The following is a 21,966-nucleotide window of genomic DNA, read 5'->3' as shown; positions in this document are numbered from 1 at the left end:
ATTTGTTGGAGAGGTCACTGGGGGGGGTTTGTAAATGTGGATATTTTTTCAACAACAAAAAACTACTTTTCCCAAGGTGCAGTTCGGTCTACGTTATCACATTTGAGCCAATCACAGTTCGTCTGATTCAAACCCGCAAAAATACGGAAAAGCAGAAACTTCCTCCATCGATACGAGTTTTATTCACATTTCAGAGTCAGACAGGGGTCTGTTTTGTTTGCAAGCTTTTGCAGCAATGTTTATTTGCAGTTTTTAAAGCGGGAGTGGCGAGTATGATCTTAGACGTGCGGTTTTCCGTATTTGTCGTTTAAACAGGCTAACACGACAGGCTAAAGATTGAACGTCGAAGTCAACAACGAATCAAAGTAAATCTCACCGATGGAAATCACACCTAAATCGGCCAAATCCCATCCCACACCCCTGTCTCCTTGTAGTTCAGCGGAGTCAAGCCCCTATGGAAGTAACGAGGAAAAGGTGAGTGCTTCCTAACAATCAGTTTACATGTATTCAGATCAACACGCTTCACAGAGACGATAAAATAAGACTGAAAGCCACAATAACAAAACATGGAGTAAAATATATTATTTCCTATTAAAGACCCACATTTTCTTATGTTACAGCCTTCTTTTACAATGGAATTAATTCAATTCCCCTTGAAATACTACACCACATAATACGTGAATAAAGTTTTTGTTTTTGCAAATATTTTAAAAATAAACTAACAAATCACGTGTCTAAGCATTCTCAACCTTTTCAATGACATTTAAAATTGAGCTCAGGGGAATCCTGTTCCAATGATCAACCCTGAGATGTTTCTTACCCATCTTAGCTGGAATCTAGCTGTGGTCAATTCAGTTGATTGGACATGAAAGATGCACACGTGTCTTTTAAAAATATATAAATAGATTCTCTGCTCTGATAAGACAAAGATGGATTTCTTTGGCGTGAATGCCAAGCATCATGTTTGTAGGAAACCAGGTGATGCTCTTCACTTGGGCCAATACAGTGAAGCATGGTGGTGGCAGCATCATGCTGTGGGGATGTTTTTCAGTGGCAAGAACTGGGAGACCAGTCAGATCAATGCAGCAATGTACAGAGACATCCTGGATGAAAACGTGCTTCAGAAGCTGCTTCTTGATCAGAGACTGAGGCGATAGTGAACATCCTTTAGTTGCCTAACCAGAGCAGACATTAGTCTTGATTGAAGAGCTCTGTAGAAATCTGAAAATAGCTTTGCAGCGACGCGTCACAACCAAGCTCATGGAGATTTAGATGTTCTGCAAACAGGAACGTGCCAAACTGCCCTAGGATAGGTGTGTCAAGCTTGTTGCATCATATTAGGGGGAAAAAGACTTTTAATGCTGTAATTGCTGCCAAAGCTGCACCAACAAAGTATTGGGCAAACTTATTACTTATTATATATGTGATTTCTGTTTTTTATTTTTAATACATTTTTAAACATTTCAGAGAAACTTTTTCCACATTGCCATCTTGGGGTATGTTGTGTAGAAGCTTGTGGAAACAATACATGTAATCTATTGTGGAATAAAGCTGACATTATAGCAACAAGTCAAGTGCTCTGAATAGTTTCCAGATGTGCTGTACACAAACAGCTTCTTCACTTCTGGTGAATACAAATTGTGAATGTAAGTCTTCTAAAACAGATCTTGCCTCAATGTCATGATTGAAAACTTTCCCCCACTGATTCTCAAAGTGTGGGGTGAGCCTCTCCAGGGAGGCGTCAGAGCTTCAGGTGGGTGCATTGAAGCACAAAACTATTAATTATCTTGTTAGAACACACTTTGTATGACTCAATTCGGATTATATGTAATGGAGGCAAATGTACCTTATATAACAAAATGTTGTGCAAAACCACGTGTCACTGCTGTGGCACTTATACAGACTATATAGAAAAAAGCTGCCCTTTACGACATGGCAGAGATCTACAGTTTAGCTAAATTGTTTATTTGCATGTGAAATGAGACCCTATTTGTTTCAAGGTGTTTATTCGGCTCCTCGCTTGTCTCGATTTGGCGTTAATGAATGGTTATTTCAGCGTATTGTTTAGACAGTCAAGAAAAACTGTCATATTTAAGTGGCATGTTGAAGTCTTGGACCACAACAGAGCCACATCTCACACACACACACAGAGAGACTGCAGATCCATAATCTGCTAAGTTTAGGAGTATTTCTATCATTGCATGACTTTAAATGGAATTAGTCCACTCGGGGTTTAGTTCATCGGCCTGGTCCTCCTCCCACATTTCATCTTCAGACGGGAACACCCAGTTCTCCCCCTGATTCACGTTTTACCGTCATCCCACAGCATCACCCGAAGCTGAGTGCCTCCCTGAGGGAGAGGCTAAAGAGAGCAAGGCGCTCGTTCATCTCGCCCCTTTCTGTGGCCAAACGCCTTTGCGTCGACGACTCGGAGGAGGATGGCCGACAAGTTTCGGCAGATTCCCGTCGGCAGACTGTTAACAGTCCTCCAACCGCCGTGCCTCGTGTTGATGTAAACAGTAATGATGGGAGTGAAAGCTTCGCTGGACACATGCCCGAAACAACACATCTTACCCCAGAGGAGTTTGCACAACAGCTGAGGAAGGAGGTTAAAAACAAAATGGAGACTCTGCGCAGACTCAAGATGGTTAAAATGTACAGAAGCAAGGTACCGGCCACCTTCACATTTCAAATGAGACTTGTTTTGGTGATCTACAGAAGTGATTTTGAACATTTGCATTAAATAAACCATTACTGAGAACCATTAACTTCTGCGTGTTGAAAGAGAGGGGAATCTCATACATGCACTGTCGTGGGGCCCACCAGGAAGTTAATTTGTCATCGCTCTCTCTCCTCAGAATGATTTAACACAACTCCAAAGCTTGATTGAGAAGTGGCGGCATTGTGCCCAGGCGGCCCTGTACGAGCTCCAGTCTCAGGTCCCGATCGACGGGAGGAAGGCTGACCTGTCCGAGCTCATCGACCTCTTCAATCTGGACGACGGCATTCTGCACTTTGACCGCGTGGAGGAGGACTTCACTTCCTGAAACTCGACTTCGAAATGTCACCAGTTTCTTATTACTACAAATAAAACAGTCAGATTAGAAGCACCAAGGTTGAAAATTGTTTTATATATATATATATATTTGTTGGGGGTTTTTTTTTGCTGCTATAACTGTAGTTCACAGTGAAGTTTGCACAGTGTAAATAAAATGTTGTATCGACGTTGCAACTTTGCTCAGTGGTGTTTCAGCTGATCGAGTGAAGGAAAGTTCCTCATGGTCAGACGTTCAAGTTCTGCTCTGAGGACAGCCAGCGTCTGCTCCTGCGCTCTGGCTCCCTCCTTCAAGCTGCTCATCTCAGCAATTATAGAGAACCGCTCTTCTGCTCGAGCCTCCTCGTTCTCCTCAAAGGCTGAAACACAAAATGAGTCACATTACCCAGAAGCGGAGGGGAATCTTCCTCTGCGGTATGTTTTGAGCTAAAAAAAACAACCAAAAACCTATTTTCATCACCTGTAGGTTGGCAGATGTGTCTCAGTTCTGCCACTTTCAGCTGCACGTCGGGAAGCTGCTGCTCTAAAACAGCGGTTTCCTTGGCTTTCCTCGCCGCGTGCTTGTTGATCTGCTCGATCGTTCTGATGCGTTGCTGCACGTTCTTTAAATGAGTCTGAAATAGGGAATGAAACCGTTATCGAAGTCAAAGTGTAGAGCTCAGAAATGAGAACAAACAAATCAGCATTCTGTTACCTCTTCCATAAAAGCTAAACTCTTCTCCAGTGTGCAAACTTGCTTGGACATTCTACTGTTTTGATCCTTTTTGCTCAGATGCTGCAAAGTGTAAGGAAATAACTAGAGTTTAGAAAGTCACAAAGTTAAGCAGAAAAATGTGTAAAAAAAAAATAATAAAAGCGGAATTTTCTATGAAATGACTGCTCGCAATGTTTCCGTGATGGGTGTGGAAAACAACCCTTCATCATAAAGTGTTCAGGATCCCTCAGGGTGGATTTGTTTATATCCAGAGTTTCTCTCTCTCATGGTTTCAGGGGCTTAAAACAATGAGAGGAAGCTGAAAAATCTACCTGAACCTTTTGCCAGAGGAAACTGGCATTCGCACACAGAGAGACTCATGCCACGCTCATCAGCCTGCAGGATGAGGAAGCCGAATCTGTTTTTTTCGACGATCCCCAATTCCTATTTGTTTTTAAGATAACTTTCGATATTGTGTGAGTTGGGACGCTGCTTAAGAATTTGAAGATTTTCACTTGAAAGCCAAATATTGTCCCGTCGACGTTTGTGGTCTGTGTTTGATTAAGGTGTCTGTGCACGCCTCAGATTGGTATGCACAACGGAACGGACAAATTCTTTCCTCAAAATCTGAACACAAACGCTATGCTGTTGGAAAAAAAAGCTGTTAAGGACGAACAAAGTGTGAGGAGAGCAAATCTTTAACCAGTCTCCACCTGTTGGATGAGCGGTAATGAGTGAAAAACAAAAAAGACAAGGGCGTGGAGCGGGCGTGAATAGGCTGAGTGTCTTCAATAAAAGATCATCCATCTGTCCTGGAGGATGGTAACAATTTTCTGCATGCAAAAACATCAGCTGCTGCCAAAACCCAAATACCTGCCTGCATATCATGTAGACTGAGATTTGGCTTGGAAGAGCTGACAGGAATAACATTTCACGAAAAACACATTTCAGTGTCATTTCAAGCAGAGCTTTTTTTTTTTTGCGACCTTTATGTCTTATGAATAACAAGTCAGAAACATAAGATGCAGTAAACATCCAGGAGAAAGAAAACATTACGATCATGTCCCGCTGCTCCTCTGAGAGCCGCAACATCTTGATGCTCCTGGCCTTGTTGTAGAGATCCTCCATCTTCTCCCTCAGGACCTTGTTCTCCCACTCCTGCTGGATTATGCCCTTACGGACGTCTTTGCGCTTCTCCATGGCGGCTATTTTCTCATCTCCAAGCATCTGTTGTTAGAAATCATCATTTTGACAGACGGGACACGTTTTAATCACGAGCTGCATTCAGCTCGTGATTGAAGTTGACGTATTTTAAAGCACAACCAAAGTTGTTTCTGTGTCTGCTGCTGACCCTGATGTGCTCCCTGAGACGATCCGCCAGGTTCCTGTGGTAAAGGACGACCTTGGAGTAGTCGACAGTCAGGTCTGTGTCTGGCAGCTCCACCTGGCCCTGCTTGATTATAACCTGGACCATGGTGTCTATCAGGAGTTCATTCTTCTCCCTGTGTACACTACAGCATAGCACACCATATGGGTTCCTTTGAAAAGAGACAACTTTTAACTCGTTTCAGGTGTTTCAGACTTTCATCTCTTGTCACATGCGGCCGTACCTTTCAAGCTCCTCATGGAGGTTTTCAATTTGCTGTTGAGCGGCCTGTTCCCCGTCTCGCCTCCTCTGCAGAAACGCCTGCATCTCGGCAAGAGTCAGAGCTTTCAGTTTGACCTGTGGGGAACATGGAAGACGAATAGTTTGATAGATAATGTGCACAATAACTGTAGTTATGTCTCAAAATGATCTGGTTGCGTATTTGTCTATCTAATGATGTATTCCAAGTCTTTTAACATCTCTATCGTGTTACCTGATGCTCACTCTCTACTTTTGCTCTACGAGTCACGCAGAATCTCTCCCAGACTGAAGGATTCAAGCCCCTGGGCATATTCTCCGGAGCATTCAGGTCCTCCATGGCTTTCAGCATTTTGCCGTGTGCGTCAGTAGACGGAGAACCACACAGACGATGATCCTGTAACAGGCTGGGATTGTTGTCAATCTGGGCCCTCATCTTTTGTACCCTGAGGAATAGAAGACCACCTTGGAACAGGTGAACTCCCACATATCATGATTCTACTCATGCAAACTCTGAATTAGCAGACGTGGGTGGGCGTTACAAACCAGGGGCGACGTTTGAACAGCTTATAGAGGACATCCACCACAGCGTTTGGGACGTCGAAAAAGTCCTTCCTGAAGTCTTTGTCAAGAATCTTTGGAAGATATAAAGGATACGACCCTTTAAAATGTCCTTCAACGTCACTTACAGTGAGAATGACTTGAACGTTTTGTCGGTAGGTTTACTTTGTCTTCAGCCACAATGCTGTCATAGGCCTCGTGAAAGACTTTTAGTTCTTCCTCAAGTCTCTTCAATTCCTCAACAATTTCATCCTGACAAGAGAAATAGAAGTCGTGAAATTGTAACAGTGAAGCAGCAGTTTTTGAATCCACATACATGTTGTACGGATTGGCACTTCGGAATGTACATCATGAGCTGGATTAACATGACTGCCATTGCTTCAGATTCTGAAGCTGTCACTCGTAAGTTTCTCAAGAATTACTGCATCAGAAATGACCAACCTTGTGTGCCTCCATTTTTTCAAGTTTGCGCCCCAGCTTCAGCTCGAGATCCCTCATCTCCTCATCCATAAGGAGTGACTCAACAAGACACGTAATCTTCAGTTCCTCCTGTAAAATACATCAAATCCAACATTGAAGAATTTTTTTTTTTTAGACGTCATGAACTTAACGAGGAACACCTGATAAGATCTGTGTGTTTACTCACCTGGTTAATAGCTAGTGTGCATTTCTCTTTCTTCTCCAACAACTTTGTCAAACTTTCATCAACTGTTTTGGTTGCATCCTGGGTGGAATTTTGCAGTTTTTTAATTTCCGCTTCTAAGGACTGTAACAAAAGCATTCACAGATCACTTAAAACAAACGCCAACAATTGATTAATGTTGATCTATAGACGTACATGCGTCTCCTGTCCTCACCCTTTTGTGAGTCTCTTTCACTTCGTTGAGTGCTTTGACTTTGTTTTCATACTCCTCGTAGGCTTTTTTCTCCTCCTCAGTTGAGGGCACCAGGCACTCAGGCGGAGGTATTTCCTGTGGAGTAAATTCAATAGAACCATGCGCCCTTCATGCGGATTTGTCTAATTCAAGTGGAACAACCAAGGAAATAATTTAAGCTCAAAGGAAAAAAGAAGAAGAAAAAAAGTCCAACGCATCATGAATTTATTTTGAGGTTCACAGAAATCCACCCGCCTTGATCATAAAATAAATGTTACATCTCACTGAGGGTGAAGAGTGGTTTTCAAATGACTTGTTTTCATCCAATTTTCAGACTGGATCTGAAAGATACTTAGTTTCGCGAGTATATTATACAAAATGATCTGTTTAAAATATTTTATTTGGGGACAAAACCCAAATGTATGTATGTATGTAGCTATACCTTTTTCAAGATGTCCTCTTTCTTTACTTCAATCACTCCATCCATCATGGCATCCAGAGCCTTTCCTCTACTCACATCTTCCTGTCAACATGACAGACAACAACAAAAAAAAAAAACATGAATATGGCAAAACAGAACACATGTACTATTCTATGGGATAAATAATGATCATAAAAAAACAACAATTAAATCTTGTATTGATAATTAAGGATGCATAAAAGAATTTCCTATAGTCATGAGGTGAAAAAGAAAAACTACTTATGGCAGCCTACTTTAGCAGCCAAATGACTAAGTTCCTCCAGTTTCCTCCTCTCCTCCTCCCTTCTCTGTTCGGTTGTGACATACTTCTCTGCTTGTATCTAGAGTGGAAAAAAACCCAGGTCTCGTACGAGTTAAAACAGCAATTCACACGTGGGAGGATGTGCACACTGCTCCGTTCGGTGAACTCCGAACCTCAGAGTCGTCCACGGTGAGCAGCCTCTCCGGACACTCGCTGTCGGCCATGCTGGGCTCCCAGAGCTCCGCATCCACCTCCAGCTCCCGCATGAGCTCCCTGATCAGTTGGTTCCTGTCGCTCACACGTTTCAGCTCCTGCACCTTCTGCCTGTGCAGGGCCTCGAACTCGGTGTTGAAAGCCGTCTTGATGCGATAAATCACATCCTGCATTTAGACAAGCAAAGATCAGTACGACGATGTGATTCCGAATGACTCAGTGAGGTTCTGTCAGGCACTTTGCCGCATTTTCTTTTACTTTTCTATGAATCGTGAAATATTTCACGAACATTATCACCGTTTCTGGGACTCTCTATCACTGTCTCTCTCTCTCACCTGCAGAAGAATGATCTGGTTGATCCTCTGGTCTGCTGTTATGACGCTGAACTGATCATAGATGTAAGGATTTGAATGTCCTAACTGAGCGGAGAAACTCCCCATCAGAGAAACGCTCTCTGGTTTGTGCAGTTCCACCCTCTGCCCTTCAAGCGCGACGGCACGCTCCGTGTCGTTCAGCTACAGGAGAAGAAGCGTGCCGACATATTATCGTGCTCTGAATCTCAAAACATTTCAACGTGACAAGATTGGCGCGTGTTCAAATATTTTAACAGCAAGAGGTTAAACGAAGGACTGTGATTCAAGTCACGGTCCTTCATCACGTTATTTTTCCAGCCGTTAACTTGTTTTGACTTGACTAATTTCGCAACAAAAACAAAAAAAAATATTTTTTATTGCGTGTACAAATCAACACGGTGAAGAGGGTGCGCTGTCACAGCTTTCAGAAAACGCAGACATTCGATGTCAGTTAATCACCCCTGACTCGACTGCTTTTTTTTTTGCCAAGGAATCTAAGCCATGCTTCACTCGAGCGCTTTGATCCGTCTTGCTTACAGCGACGGCCATTTCAAGCTTCCTCGTGTTCTCGACCCTGCGAAGGTCCTCCAACTGTTTCTGAGTCCGCTCATCCAGACGGTAGTTTTGCACCTCGACGTCAAGGTGAAAGGCCTGCGTTGAACGACAGGAAGCAGGGATTAAAAATAAACACTCACTCGTCTTCTTTTTTCGGTGTTTGTTTCAGAGCAGATTTACCTTAATGAGTCGGCTTTTGACCTTCACAGAATCCCAGCATTCTCTCTGCAGGACATCATAAAGGTAATATTTCTCCAAAATGTCCCGTTGAATTTCAGCTCTCACCTGCAAATGTGGGGACACAAGCATAGCAAAGCCGAATGTGCCACCAATGTGATTAAAGTTTGACATATAATCACAAAAATCACAATATAACGTATATATGACGTAGATAGAACCAGCCAGATTGAAAACATTAGACATGGGATATTTTGCTTAATTATATTACTGCAATTATATTTACTGTACCCGTGTGACTTCCTGTTCCAAAATGGCCTCAAATGTACTCTGTTCCTCAACATTCAGGTTAAAGTTCTGCTCTGGGAGGTCTTCATTCTCACAAACAATTTGCTGAACCTGCATATCCAGGAGACAAACGTTTTAATGTCATTGTGTTTCACAGATAACAACAGCATACATCATCTTAATTCATACATTTTATGTGCTATTATCAATTGAATTACTATAAGATACAACTGAGATACAAAATGCTTTTATTCATCGTTCTGAGTTTCGCATGATAATTTTGTTTTGTCCTTCTTGATTTTTTTAATGATGAAAAAACGTAATAAAACTGACTTACAGCATCACGTAGCTCTTTGATGGTTTGTCTCAGGTTTCTTTTAAGCTCAGAATATGCATCATTGTCTTCTTTCATGGCCTGTTTACAACATACATTTTAATTGTGAGATACAGTGAAAAAATAAAAACAAAAATCAAATCATGTATTTATAGAGAATATAACAACAACAAAAAAAGAAACGTGACCTAACACTCCACACAGCAAAACGCCCAGAGTTGAATTAACTCCCACAGTGTTTATTTGAGTCGGACTCAAATAAACACTGTGGGAGTTAATTCAACTCTGGGCGTTTTTGGTTGTGCAGTGAAGAATGAAAACTAAAAACTGCTTGGTTCCCATGCACTATTGCCAGTGTGGTGTGAAACCTTCCCCTGACCTGACACGCCGCCACCGCCGGCCCGCTGCTATTGCTGGGTTATAAAATACTCAACAAGTTTTTCACAGATGTCCACTTGCTTGATAGCGACGTGCCGCTGACTAACTGGCTGACTTTCTCACTCTGTGCACGATGATAAATTAAGCTGGTGAACGCAGCGAGCGGCGGCCAAAAACAGCAGCTGTTCTCTCCGTTCGGGCTTCGCGTGCAGGTGCGACGGGCACAGTGTCATGACGGCTCTGTCTTACAGGAACCCCAAACGCTTCTAAACACACTTAACATTCATCACATCTCATGCCACGACTAAAAATATCGCAAAGTGACACTGACTGCTTCTGGCCTGCCCTCCGACCAGGTGGGGTGAGAATGTGGAGCACACAGAAGGCCGGGGCTCTCATCCTGCTCTGTCGCGTCCGCAGACGTTGGTCCACTCATCTATTGTGTGTTAACACATGACATAAACACAATCAAAACACATGGTAATCATGCTTTGGAATAAGAAATAAAGAATAAGCTCCATTAGCTTTGATAATGCGATAATAAATCCATTTTCACTTTTTGTGCAGTACTCAGTTAATCATATAAATACAACATTTTTATTATTCTCTTACCGCACTCTCCTTTTGTTTTTGATGCCTGCAGGAAACCCCTACACAGGAAAGCCAGCAAGAATGGGGTTTTCAGTATTAAACACGTCCTATAAGAAAACAGAGATATACTGGATCGACTGAGTGGCTCCACTGACCTTGTCCACTTTGATGCCTTGAGCTCTGCCAGGAGCCCCGGTGAGCAAATGTACACTGTAAACATGTGAAGGTACTTTATTCTGGTGGACATCTATTTCTATTGAAAAAGTACCAAAGACGCCGAGTTCATTTGAAACATCTGAACAAAAGTAAAAGGATTTGATGATTTTAAAAAGCTGAAGAGTATGAACAGTCGTTATTTTACTGCTCAGTGGCCTAAATTAAACTATGACGCTTGTGTAGATCATAAAGAAGAAACATGTAATGATTGGACTTGATCATGTGCCATTTAATCATTCCCTTGGCCAACAAATGATCAGACACTGTGTGTGAAAGAGATTATTCTTCAGGAATGTGGAATGTGAGTGGGTTCATATTCAGCGGAGAGAGATTGCTCCTGTGAATTCTGTCACTCTTCAAGCGTCGTGTGGATCGGGATTCTCCGGCACTCACAGCAGATCACTCACCGTTTATTTACTTTCGTCCCTCATTGCAATGGAAACAGACCAGAGTACTTCTCAAAGTAAACAACATTTGAGTACGCAACAGTTCCCTCTGCTGTTCACAGCCGCACACTATGCCAGCATGGCAAAGCTGCTTGCTTCACCCGAGGTTGGTGCAGACAAGGAAGTCACCCTTGCCGTGAGGAGTGTAAGGCCTTCCGGCGAGAAGGACACACTCCTAACGACACGAGCGGCATTGCAGCTCAACGTACCGCTCCTTGCAGGTGCAGAAATATCCACGCAAACTGGAACATTTCAGAGGAAATTTTGTGTGTCTGCCTCTCGCTGCATCGAGATGTCAGAACAGCATCAAACTTCCATCTCCTATCATCTCCTCTGTGAGGAGCCTCCCTCATCCGTTTTGAATGGGGAATTTGTCCACTTTTTTGCGATTTATTCAGAAAGAAAAAGAAGGTTAAAAGAAGAAATGGCTTTGTTATTCCTGGTAATCACTTAATGAAAGAATCAGCTGTGAAAATGGCCAAATGTGAATATCTAAAGATGTCAGATTCCCTGTTGGCACACTTCATTTACATTCCCCTACTTCCCTGCACATCAGAAGTGCTTCCTCTAAACAAACAGCTTGATATTTGAGTCCCACTAAGACAAGGCAAGAAGTGGAAAGCCAGCAGACTTGTGGCCGAGCTGCACTCAGCTCTCACATATGGCAATCTGTTGTTGGGGGGATTAATTAAGATGTATCCATAGTGCGTGATATTAGGAGGAAACACTGAAAACACACATGGCCACTAACCTGACAGTGCAAAGAAAATGGGAGTGGATGAAAAGTAATCATGACTTCCTCAATATGATCACCTAATCAAGTGGCGTTAAATGTTCTCAGCTTTCTTTGCTCTGACGTTAATCCACAGCCTGCTAACGGTTAAACTATCTAATCCACTTCATTTCTAGGCTTTGACAGGTTTCGTGAACTCGGTAAGATACTATTAAAAACACTGGGTTTTGTGCAGGCTTGCGACAGTTGGACTCCTCAACCATGGCGTGCGGGATTTCTCCCTCGGTGTCTCGCGCTCTTTCTCTCAGTTTGAAACTCACCTGTAAAAGAGTGCCGTTCCTCTCTCGTTGTCTGGGTTTGAAGATAATTCAGATAAAAACGAAGACGATCACGTGTACGTGTCTGTGTGAGACTTGTCCCCATGGAAACGTCTCAGCTCCCAGGTGACGGAGCAGCCGAAAGGTTTCTGGGAGATGTAGTCCTGTTGTGAAACTACAACATTGACCGTGAAAACTAACTATTATTATTATTATTATTACTGGAACATTTTAGAGGGAATTGTGTGCACTTGTCAAAGAGGAACCTCGTTGATGAGATGAAAAGAAATAAAAGGAGATGAGGTTTTGTTTTGTTTTTTGTTTTTTTTAGAACTTTATTGCACAACATCCAAACAGTGCAAACAAACAAAAACTTTAACCGTGGTGTTCACAAATAATACATATATATAATCAGTTACGCACCAAAAATTGGCGGAAGAAAAAGATATTTTTCAAACGACACCAAGAATAGTATTCTTTGTGCCTCGCCTCTTACAGAGGCCAGCTCTCTGTAGGTTTTAAGCAAAAACTTCACCAACTAGAACACAGGATTTCAGTGGAAAGAGCATTTCATATCTGACTGCCTTGAGAACTGCAGAGGAGAGACTGCCATAGCACTTCTATAGGTGCCACGAGATGGAAAGTATAAAACAGAAACTGTTGAGCAAACTGTAAATGTGATGACTAACCGAGATCTCGTTCTAAATTTATACATTTGCTCGTGATCTCCAGAAATAGACTTGGCACTTTTGTCTCAAGCCCTAAAATGTTGTATCATATGAACAACACACCAGAGTCCAATTTTATTTGTTTCAGCCCTTTCCAGTAAAGACTTCAGTATTTAATGGATTGTGCAGCTGTTCAGCTCATCTCTCCAAGCTTCTGTATAAACATAATATGAGTTCATACAAACCATTTGGCTATGGTGCTGTGTGCAACAACATTAGTGACAATATATCTAAACATTTGAATAACAAACTCTTCATCAATCAGCTGAATGTCTTTGAAATTGATTCAAGCAAAACTCATCTGTCCCAACTGTAACATTTACTGCTCACATACTTATAAAATCTCCTGAAAGACAATATATCTCAACATGAAGGACATAAAAACGCTCCTATTATTCTTTGATTTGGTTTACTCCCATTAATTACTTTGAAAAACTCTTCTCGCCCGCATGAGATGATTAATTGGAAAGTGATTGCGAAATCGTGAAAGGTTTTATTTGATTCTGTAGAATTGCTTTATGTCAGTACCACATGATTTTATGACTCATGCGTCAAACATCCGATCGTTCTCTCCCCTCTTGGACTTTGCTCTCACGTGAGTCTGTATTAGTCGTCACCTTGGACATATATCAAATATTTGTTTTTATCACAATGGGGAGTGATTCACCTTTCAGGTTCATGGCAGGTAGAGAAAGAAATATGAGCAGTTTGTCATCCTGATTTATGTTCAGTGCACAATAACAAGACTTTCACCTCCTCACTGTTGCAGATGCGCTGAGTGGAAAGTGACACAATAGATCCTGGAACAAATCAAGACAGAGACCACAAAAAAATTCGGTTTTTCTGTTGATGCATGAAAACATTGAACCTACAGTACAAGAGGGAAATGGCATATTACAACCAGGGCCAAATAATGTTTGTGAAAGCCAACATGCCTACTTTACACTTGAATATGACAAAATTGTCATCATAAAGATCCTATCTGTAGTCCCTTCAGCTACATGTGTATTTTTTTTATTGACAATGAATTTTATTTTATTTTACCTAACATAAGCCATAAATACCCAAGCTCATGAAAAAGACCCCACATTGGACTTGGTTTTACATGAAGGTCTCAGTCCAGACAACATGGAGAATAACTGTGTCCTATTTAACCACAGCTGTCAGATAGTCTCAGAGTCTGTCGCTCCATATAAAGGCATACAGCTGAAAGACGCCTCACAACCTTAGTTCAATCAAACAACACAAGTCGTAATAAGAGATTGCAGAGGAAAGGAGGTAAGATGAGATCTGGAAAGCACCAATAAAAGACTAAGACACAGTTAAAGAAGGAAGTTTTAGTTTTAAAGTCAATCCTAACTTTATCAATAAATAAACAACATATGCAACGTAACATAACTCCAATTCAGACAGCAAATCATCATCAGGAAAAATGACCCAAAGTGTGTTTTCAGCAATTTCACAAAAATTTTCATGAAGAACTTGTACAAAACTATCCTGAAAATAAAACCAACCAGATGTGACCTCAATGTAATCACTCCTACGTTCCTTAAAGAAAATATAAAACACAGTATTGCATAATGTGCAACAGGACAGCAGGCCAGGCTCGTCACGAGAAGAAACACAAAGTTTGTAAACTGTGTTTAAAATCAACTTTTTCATTTATATAAACCTATTACAAGCCGTTTTAAGTGAGGATATCTCTGAGTTTACCTGTGCTCTTAGCAGTTAATATAAGTGTACTTTTACAAGCTCTCCAACAACAAGAAGTAGTTTTAAAATCAGACAAGTCAGTGTGCATGTTTGTTTACTTGTGGACTTGAAGAGGACGGAGACAGAGAGCCGGTGTGGATCAGAAACCCCTCTGTGCAGCCCACATACATGCTTTGATGTGGTTGTCCAGCAGATGGCAGAGGGAGTCACTCTGACTCTGTTGCTGAGGTTAGTCTGAGTAAGCAAATGGCGGTTTGGGATTTTTTATTTTTCAACAGGTCACACAAACTGTTTCATTGAATAGTGTAACATGTCTGAAAGCAATTTTGTGAAACTGATCGACGAACTCACCTGATATGCCTGTCAAAACACATCAGCAGATTACAGCTACATAACTTTGCAGCCAGCTGTGCGCTTACCTTTTTTTCAGGACATGAAAACTGGCACTCTTCTCGCTATTCCTGACAGTGATGGATGTAGTACCCACCGCACAAAGCTGGAGCCATTTCAAAGGCTTGAACAACATCCTGTCCCCCCCCCCCCCCCCCCCCTTGTGGGTGCACACAAACATTGGCTCAGCATTGTCCTGCATCGAACAGTCAGGTTAACAAAGTTTTATCTGGATTCACTGCAAATACAACGTGTGACATGTAATATGTATGTAATGCTGTGGTCAGGAAGAGAGGAGCAACAGCCCAAATAAAGAGCATCACTTAATGTCAGAGATGTATAAACCAGTTGTGCTGTTCCTTAGAGAAGAAATTAAAGCAATGAAAATTACAAGACATATTTTGTCAGATGATAATAGCCAGATAGATTGATAAGGACCGCAAAAATTCAAAACTTTACAGATTGCAGTCAAATTAATGCATCATTATTTCCTCTTAGCACTGATTCACATGTTTAATACCAGGGTCCAGCTGCAAGGTTTCTAAATAGAAACGATTTGTCTTAAAAGGCGTTTGTTGTGTCATTACTTCAGATTTGAAAACTGCCTGAGGAGCTTGAGAAAATAGCTACCATGAGAGGAGAGAATTGGGTGTGTGTGACTGTTTCCCCTAAAGTAATCTAGTTTTGGCTTCAGCATCCCGCGACTCTGTATTGGAAAAAGCAGTAGAGAGCATGGATTAACGGAAAACCAAGAAGACATCGAGAGTGTGACCACAATGTATGGGGAAATCCCCAAACCAGAGACTAGTGACGAGAATGAAAACATATATTTTCCCAGTTGGGAGGCAAACACTGGGTCATTTTGAAAATGTTGCACACTGAGAGCATTTTTCAGAGAGCAATGTTTTTAGAACTCCACTGTGTAACAGACAAAATGCAGTAAAAATAGACCATTTCCACTTGAAATCATTGTTGTGTAAGCAACGTATGTACACCTATAATCAGTGTTGTAGGCTGAATGCATTTCGACAGTACAGTTCTTTATTGTTACATATAAAAGCCCAGGCTCCATCATGTCTGGTAGTCAGAGCTGTTTATTATATAACATCCCTTCAGAATACTGTGTTCTCAGAGTGCTGGCTTGCTGGAGGCTGCAAGCATTTCTACACGTACAATGGGAGGCAGAGCCTTCAATTATCAGGCACCTCTCATATAGAACCAACTCCCTGGTTCAGTTAGACAGGCTATACCGCTCTCTCCTTCAAAGACAGACTCTAAACCTCCCGATTTAATAAATGGTTAGGGCAGGTTCAGATTACTCTGGACCTTTTTCCAGTTAAAGTCTGAGTCTGAGCAGTGAGTCTCTTTCCTTTTCTCACCCTCACGCCACCATTGCATGTCACTGACATCTTGTTTCTCTCCTGTCGTCTGTGATTTCTACTGTCTTTTCTCAAATAATGCCTTTCTTTTTTATCAGCTCCACCTTGAGTGTCCTATTGTCAAAGGATCTCTGACACAATGGAGGTGGAGGTTTTCAATCTTTGTCTCATGACTCATGCATACTACAACTGGCGTTGTCATTGTTTTGTTCCTTGAAGGAGTAACGACAGTAGGCAAGATTTTGCATCGTCATCATGACTCTGCATTACGCAGTCACATGATCCCGATCAATGTATCGCAAACCCGGGAAAACGTTTAACGTATTTTAAAACTTCACTGTCAAGTTATGATTATGTTTTGTGGTGGTGTCTAATAAGAGCTACTTTTTGTCCTCAGTTTGTTTAAGTGTAAACGTTTATAATGCAAAACATTAACTTTGTCATTAAAAGTAACACTAAGAGTCCAGTTGTCTTTAACGTAGACAATGTAATGTAAATCTGGTCTAGTATTATATTAATACTTCCGTGTAAAAATACTTCCTTAACAAAAACATGAACACCTCTGATTCAGAGATGGGAGCAATGTGATAAATGCCAGTAAAATAATGCAATGACTTGCACATCTCATTTGAAGGTGTTGCAAGTTGAAATTTGACATCATGACACGGTACACATTTGAAAACTTGGGACAAAAAGAATTAAGTGGAACTGATTTAATGAAATATACTGAATGTGTTAACATGTAAAAAAGTAAACAGACTACCCCAAGAAGACACTATTTACAAAACAGGAGTGTAGCAACCAAAAATGTTATACTATCCAATCCAATAATGTTGTACCTGCCTGACCAACCTGATCAACTGCTGCTGAGTATTTTGCAAGAACCCCCCCCCCCCCACCGCCTCCCAACCTTCTCTTTCAATATTGAAAGAGGAGGTTAGAGGTTGCAGGAGCAAAATATTTTGCATTGTCATCATGACTCTGCATTAAGTAGTCAACAATGTATTGCAAACAGTGAAGAAATTTCACACCACTTAAAACTTGCCTGTTATCTTTATGTAACATGCCGATAGCCGTTATGGGCGAGCTGAGGGAACGATCATGGCTCTCTCATAACTCACTCTAACAAAAATGAGGCCTCTCTCATTGGTACTAAATCCAATCCCAACCATCAAAATGTAAAACTCCATCATCCATCCCGCCCCCGAGGTTAAGAGTTTGGGTGTCATCCTCAACAGCTCCTTAAAATTTCAATCTCACTTCAGTAATATCACCCACTCAAAATTCAGCTGCCTATAGATCATCACTCAAGCCTCCTCCACCCACCACATCACCCCAGTGCTCCAACAGCATTAATATAAGTTATTCTAATTATTTTTGAATGACTTGTTTTATGACTGCGAATTTAATTTTAGTATAAAAGTCATTTCAGATAAGGTGGTGTCATCAATACTATAAAAAAAAAACCCTGAAAGGTCAGAATGCACTTTGTTTTATTGCAGACAATGAAAGCGCCGGAGTAAATTTAGCCTTGTAGAATTTTAATCATTAAGAAGAAAATATTTGCTTTTGAAAACATGAACACCTCTAATTAAAAAGAGATTGGAACCATGTGTACAATATATACATCAAATTGCATTGAACTGTGCTGAATTAAAGCTTGGAGTGTGTTTGCTGGTGTCATTTAGTGTTGGGTTTTTTTGTTTTTTTGTTTGTTTTTTTTTTGTTTAAAAAGAAACACGAAGATCATTCACCTCTGGAGTTACATCAGAACAACCGGGAGATATTATGGCCTTACCTTTGAGCTCGTTCTTTACCTGACGCTCGGGGAAACTTTACAGAAATATGGATGGGCTCAGTTATTGGTCTGAGAAAGCAAAAATCCACTGATGCCACTGGCTGTCAGAGCACTGACCCCTCTGCCAGGATTTGGTCTCCAGGTGAAGGAAAGGACGTGATTATCAAACTGTTTTATTGTCTACACAGTCCACAGCCTTATCCCTGAAGCCCCGAGTTAACCAGCAGATTATAAAACCGGAAAAAAAGAAAATCACCTCAAATTTGCATCTCTGAATTGTATCAACGTTAATATGGTAGTGTAATTTTAGCAAATTGTCAATTTTAAGGCCAATTTCAAACTACATACATGTAACTTTTACTTTATCAATAATTTCTATTGAGTTTAATAACGCGCAAACCGAGAGGGGCGTCTGCTTGAAAACACTGTAACCACGGTAACCAGGCAACTCCAATCTCTCACGCCATTGGCTGATACTTGAGCGGCCCCGCCCACTCCGGAAACTGGAGTACCTATTTAATAATAGGGAAGTTTGAGTGCTCTGCGAGCTTTGTGGTTTCTTTCCACGATAATCTACACCCGGTTTCACTTTTATCCTTCACTGACTGTTACAGACTGACCATGTCGACTGAGAAGTGTCTTGTTCAGGGTAAGATAATCCGCGGAGTTCTGCAGACAGAAATTGTGGCGCGCTTTGTTATTTCCGTGGTTTACAAACTGTCATTTATCGTTTTCCATTGTCCTGACGGTCGCTTACGTCGCTTCATTTCCTGCTCAGAGGACGGCATTACGTTGATATTTCAGAAAAGTGACTTGCAAGATGTTCATCCCTCCTATTTCGACATGTTGCACGTCTTCTGCTCGGGCTCGAGAGAGTGAAGACAGAAGCGAATTTTTTTTTACATTCTTTTTTTGCAGCGTCATCGTGACTATGCATTAAGATCTCGTCGATGTATTGCAAACGGTGAAGATATTTAACCCCTTCAAAACTTGACTGTCGCGTTATCTGATGTGTTGTTGGCTGTTATGAACGGTTTGTTTTATAATTTCCGTATATTGTAGCGTAAAAGACACTGCAGATAACGCGGTGTCATTAAAGTTATTAAAAAAATCTAAAAGGTCCGAATCCAGGTTGTTTTATTGTAGACAATATACGCTCCTTACGCAAATGAAGTCTTGTATATTAATAATTCATGGTGAAAATACTTGCACGAGCGCTTCTGATTCAAAAGAGATTGGAACAGTATGAATAATACCAATCAAAACAAAGTTATAATATTGACCGTTAGATCATGACTTGAAGCGGATATCAATCAGAGTAAGAACTATTTTATTCATGCCTGAGGGAAATTCTAAAATAAAAAATGTGTTTCCGCCCGGTCTCGAACCGGGGACCTTTCGCGTGTTAGGCGAACGTGATAACCACTACACTACGGAAACTTGTGAAGAAGCAAAGTGGAGTAAATGTGTTATGTAGATAGGTTAGTAGTACAACTGCTAAACATGCTGCAGAACTGTTTACTTTTTGAGAGAATTGCAATGTTTTCATAACGGGCGAAATTCAAACAACATAACAGTTTCCAAGTTTCTTTCTGGGTTGAAGAATCAGACTATTACTGCAACATTGCAAATGTTTTGATTCTTTATTAGAGTGTCTATTTACTTACCATCTCCAAGCTATTTGTTAAAGAAGGATGTCCCAACCAATGACATCTGATAACGTTATGCCTGCCAGTGATTTATTTTGAGCCATTTTAAATGTCATGAAACCAATAACTTTGCAATTTGACAACAATACATTAAAATTGTTGATAAAGATGAATTTTTTTTTTTTTACTTCTATCAGGTAGTGCCGCACCCGGTCCAGTGCCCAACGGCACGATCAGGATTTACAGCATGAGGTTCTGCCCTTTTGCACAGAGGGCAAGGTTGGTGCTGAATGCCAAAGGAATCAAGTAAATAATTGTTTTTCTTGTTGCACTTTAAACACAACATTTACTTTGATTTATTGCCTAAAATCATTTGCTGCACCCACTCTTTTGTCTCAAGGCATGAGATTGTCAACATCCACTTGAGAGACAAGCCTGAGTGGTTCCTGAAGAAGAATCCTCTGGGTCTTGTTCCAACCCTGGAGACAGCTGCCGGTGAGGTGATCTACGAGTCGCCCATCACCTGCGAGTACCTGGATGAAGTATACCCTGAGAAGAAGTTGTTTCCCCCAACTCCTTTTGAGAGAGCCCAGCAGAAGATGCTGCTGGAGCAATTTTCGAAGGTCTGTCACACTGCAAATGTCCAGATCCTGTTTGCATGTCTGCCTTCATCCAACACTCATATTATTATTGCTGGGTTTTTTTTCCAGGTACCAGCATGCTTCTACAAGATTCCAATGGGGAAAATGAAGGGTGAAGATGTCACAGAGCTGGAAACTGAACTGAAAAAGAACTTCACCAAACTGGATTCGGTATGTCGTCACGTTACTCCACATCTCTCCATGCATTTTTATCTCATTTGTTTTAACGTTCCACTGAAACACATATTCAATATTATCATTCTCAGGTCCTCGTTGAGAAGAAGACTAAATTCTTTGGTGGCGACTCCATCACAATGATCGACTACCTCATGTGGCCTTGGTTTGAGAGGCAGGAGGCGTTTGGCCTGCAACAGTGAGTGAAAAACAACAAAAAACAAACTTTGAAAGTCATTTAGCAATAAATAGGTTTTATTATGAAGTCACTTAACAGTGATCCCACTTGAGCAGGTAGCACAAAGGTCAAGATATGTACAATAAATAGCAGGGAATTCCGTAAATGATGATCATGATAATGAAATCTGTCTCGTCATTATTATTTTGTAGCATCTGATTTTATAAAAGCTTCTAAAGATGACTTGCAATTTTTACATGTAACCTGCTGGCACTGAAATGTTTACAAAGATTTGTTAAAATTGTTTCATGGTCTCTTAAGCCATTATCTGTTATCTAATTTATATATCTTGTATCTGCTGAAAATAAAACAATCTCTGGTTCACCAACATTTGTTTGGAAGCATCATTGTGTTTAATTGTTATGATGTAATCTTGTGTTAATGCTGTTGTTGATTCCCTTTGTCTTGTCTTTGCAGATTTTTGGACCACACACCTGAGTTGAAGAAATGGACCGAGCGCATGTTGGTGGACCCGGCAGTCAAAGCCTCCGGGCACAGCGTGGACACCTACAAGGCTTTCTACCAGACCTATACCTCTGGCACACCCAACTTTGACCTCGGCCTGTAGCAGGTTGCTGTCCTGACAACCCCCCCCCCCAAATAAAAAACACCTATAAAGTCAACTCTACAATGTTCAGCTTTAAAGATGACCGTCATGTCAAAATTGCTATTTCGTGAAATAACCCAGGGTCAATTTATGTATTGTATATTAATATTATATATTCTTTTTCCCATTCAGGAGTCATTTTCATTACATTTTCTATTAATGTGAAAGATTCAGGTGTGATAAAAACAACCTGCTAATTTATATATATGTTAAATGTCAGATTTCTTGAAATACAATTGATACAATCGACGTTAACTTTATTAGAGTGAAAGTTGCTTTTATTGGTCATGGAAGTGGTTTGTTATAAAGAGAAATATGAATTTCTACAATTTGAACCAGTTGCATTCATTTTCTGACTCAGGGTGACTTAAATGATCCATTGCAAGAGTGTGATATGTGAAATAAAAACTACATATAAGTCTGAATCTGTATTGCCTCTTTGTGTTACATTTGACATAAAGTTGCATCAATAGACATTGATGCTTTAAACAAACTGGGGCTTTTCTGTTGATATGAC

General features: G+C 40.9%; 3 protein-coding genes across 3 annotated transcripts; 2 read left to right on the top strand and 1 right to left on the bottom strand.

The window, feature by feature from the left end:
* The first annotated feature begins 337 nt into the window (after positions 1-337).
* Positions 338-3,079, top strand: sfr1 (SWI5-dependent homologous recombination repair protein 1). The gene is made up of 3 exons (XM_080507598.1): positions 338-474; positions 2,327-2,668; positions 2,859-3,079. Exons 1-3 carry the CDS (start codon positions 379-381, stop codon positions 3,045-3,047), a joined length of 627 nt encoding a protein of 208 aa, XP_080363724.1. The 5' UTR covers positions 338-378; the 3' UTR covers positions 3,048-3,079.
* On the bottom strand, positions 3,079-10,601 carry cfap43 (cilia and flagella associated protein 43). The gene is made up of 23 exons (XM_080507597.1): positions 10,576-10,601; positions 10,442-10,479; positions 10,161-10,265; positions 9,455-9,532; positions 9,121-9,228; positions 8,833-8,937; positions 8,635-8,748; positions 8,080-8,259; positions 7,705-7,911; positions 7,524-7,610; positions 7,252-7,332; positions 6,792-6,905; positions 6,581-6,700; positions 6,376-6,483; positions 6,100-6,186; positions 5,920-6,008; positions 5,609-5,819; positions 5,360-5,472; positions 5,101-5,260; positions 4,806-4,976; positions 3,750-3,830; positions 3,516-3,669; positions 3,079-3,414 (listed from the first exon to the last, which is right to left on the bottom strand). The coding sequence occupies exons 3-23, from the start codon at positions 10,263-10,265 to the stop codon at positions 3,239-3,241; spliced, it is 2,649 nt and encodes an 882-aa protein (XP_080363723.1). The 5' UTR covers positions 10,442-10,479; positions 10,576-10,601; the 3' UTR covers positions 3,079-3,238.
* Positions 10,602-18,649: 8,048 nt separating this feature from the next.
* Positions 18,650-21,438, top strand: LOC308138108 (glutathione S-transferase omega-1-like). The gene is made up of 6 exons (XM_080507083.1): positions 18,650-18,789; positions 19,987-20,095; positions 20,190-20,412; positions 20,500-20,601; positions 20,697-20,803; positions 21,260-21,438. Exons 1-6 carry the CDS (start codon positions 18,762-18,764, stop codon positions 21,408-21,410), a joined length of 720 nt encoding a protein of 239 aa, XP_080363209.1. The 5' UTR covers positions 18,650-18,761; the 3' UTR covers positions 21,411-21,438.
* The last annotated feature ends 528 nt before the right edge of the window (positions 21,439-21,966 follow it).

Source organism: Blennius ocellaris (genome assembly GCF_963422515.1).
Source record: "Blennius ocellaris genome assembly, chromosome: 13".
Taxonomy (NCBI): domain Eukaryota; kingdom Metazoa; phylum Chordata; class Actinopteri; order Blenniiformes; family Blenniidae; genus Blennius; species Blennius ocellaris.
The sequence above is the reverse complement of the archived record's forward strand: the minus strand, read 5'-3'. Positions and strand labels throughout refer to the sequence as shown.

What these genes read in the sequence shown, in the direction of transcription:
- LOC308138108 (XM_080507083.1), top strand. Translation starts at nt 18,762, where the DNA reads ATGTCGACTGAGAAGTGTCTTGTTCAGG. An exon ending in CTGAATGCCAAAGGAATCAA is followed by an intron (nt 20,096 to 20,189) that starts GTAAATAATTGT and finishes TTTTGTCTCAAG; the next exon opens with GCATGAGATTGTCAACATCC. An exon ending in ACTTCACCAAACTGGATTCG is followed by an intron (nt 20,602 to 20,696) that starts GTATGTCGTCAC and finishes TATCATTCTCAG; the next exon opens with GTCCTCGTTGAGAAGAAGAC.
- sfr1 (XM_080507598.1), top strand. Translation starts at nt 379, where the DNA reads ATGGAAATCACACCTAAATCGGCCAAATCCCATCCCACACCCCTGTCT. An exon ending in ATGGAAGTAACGAGGAAAAG is followed by an intron (nt 475 to 2,326) that starts GTGAGTGCTTCC and finishes GTCATCCCACAG; the next exon opens with CATCACCCGAAGCTGAGTGC. An exon ending in TTAAAATGTACAGAAGCAAG is followed by an intron (nt 2,669 to 2,858) that starts GTACCGGCCACC and finishes CTCTCTCCTCAG; the next exon opens with AATGATTTAACACAACTCCA.
- cfap43 (XM_080507597.1), bottom strand. Translation starts at nt 10,265, where the DNA reads ATGAGTGGACCAACGTCTGCGGACGCGACAGAGCAGGATGAGAGCCCC. An exon ending in TCACCGTGGACGACTCTGAG is followed by an intron (nt 7,611 to 7,704) that starts GTTCGGAGTTCA and finishes TTTCCACTCTAG; the next exon opens with ATACAAGCAGAGAAGTATGT. An exon ending in CTGTTCAAACGTCGCCCCTG is followed by an intron (nt 5,820 to 5,919) that starts GTTTGTAACGCC and finishes TCTATTCCTCAG; the next exon opens with GGTACAAAAGATGAGGGCCC.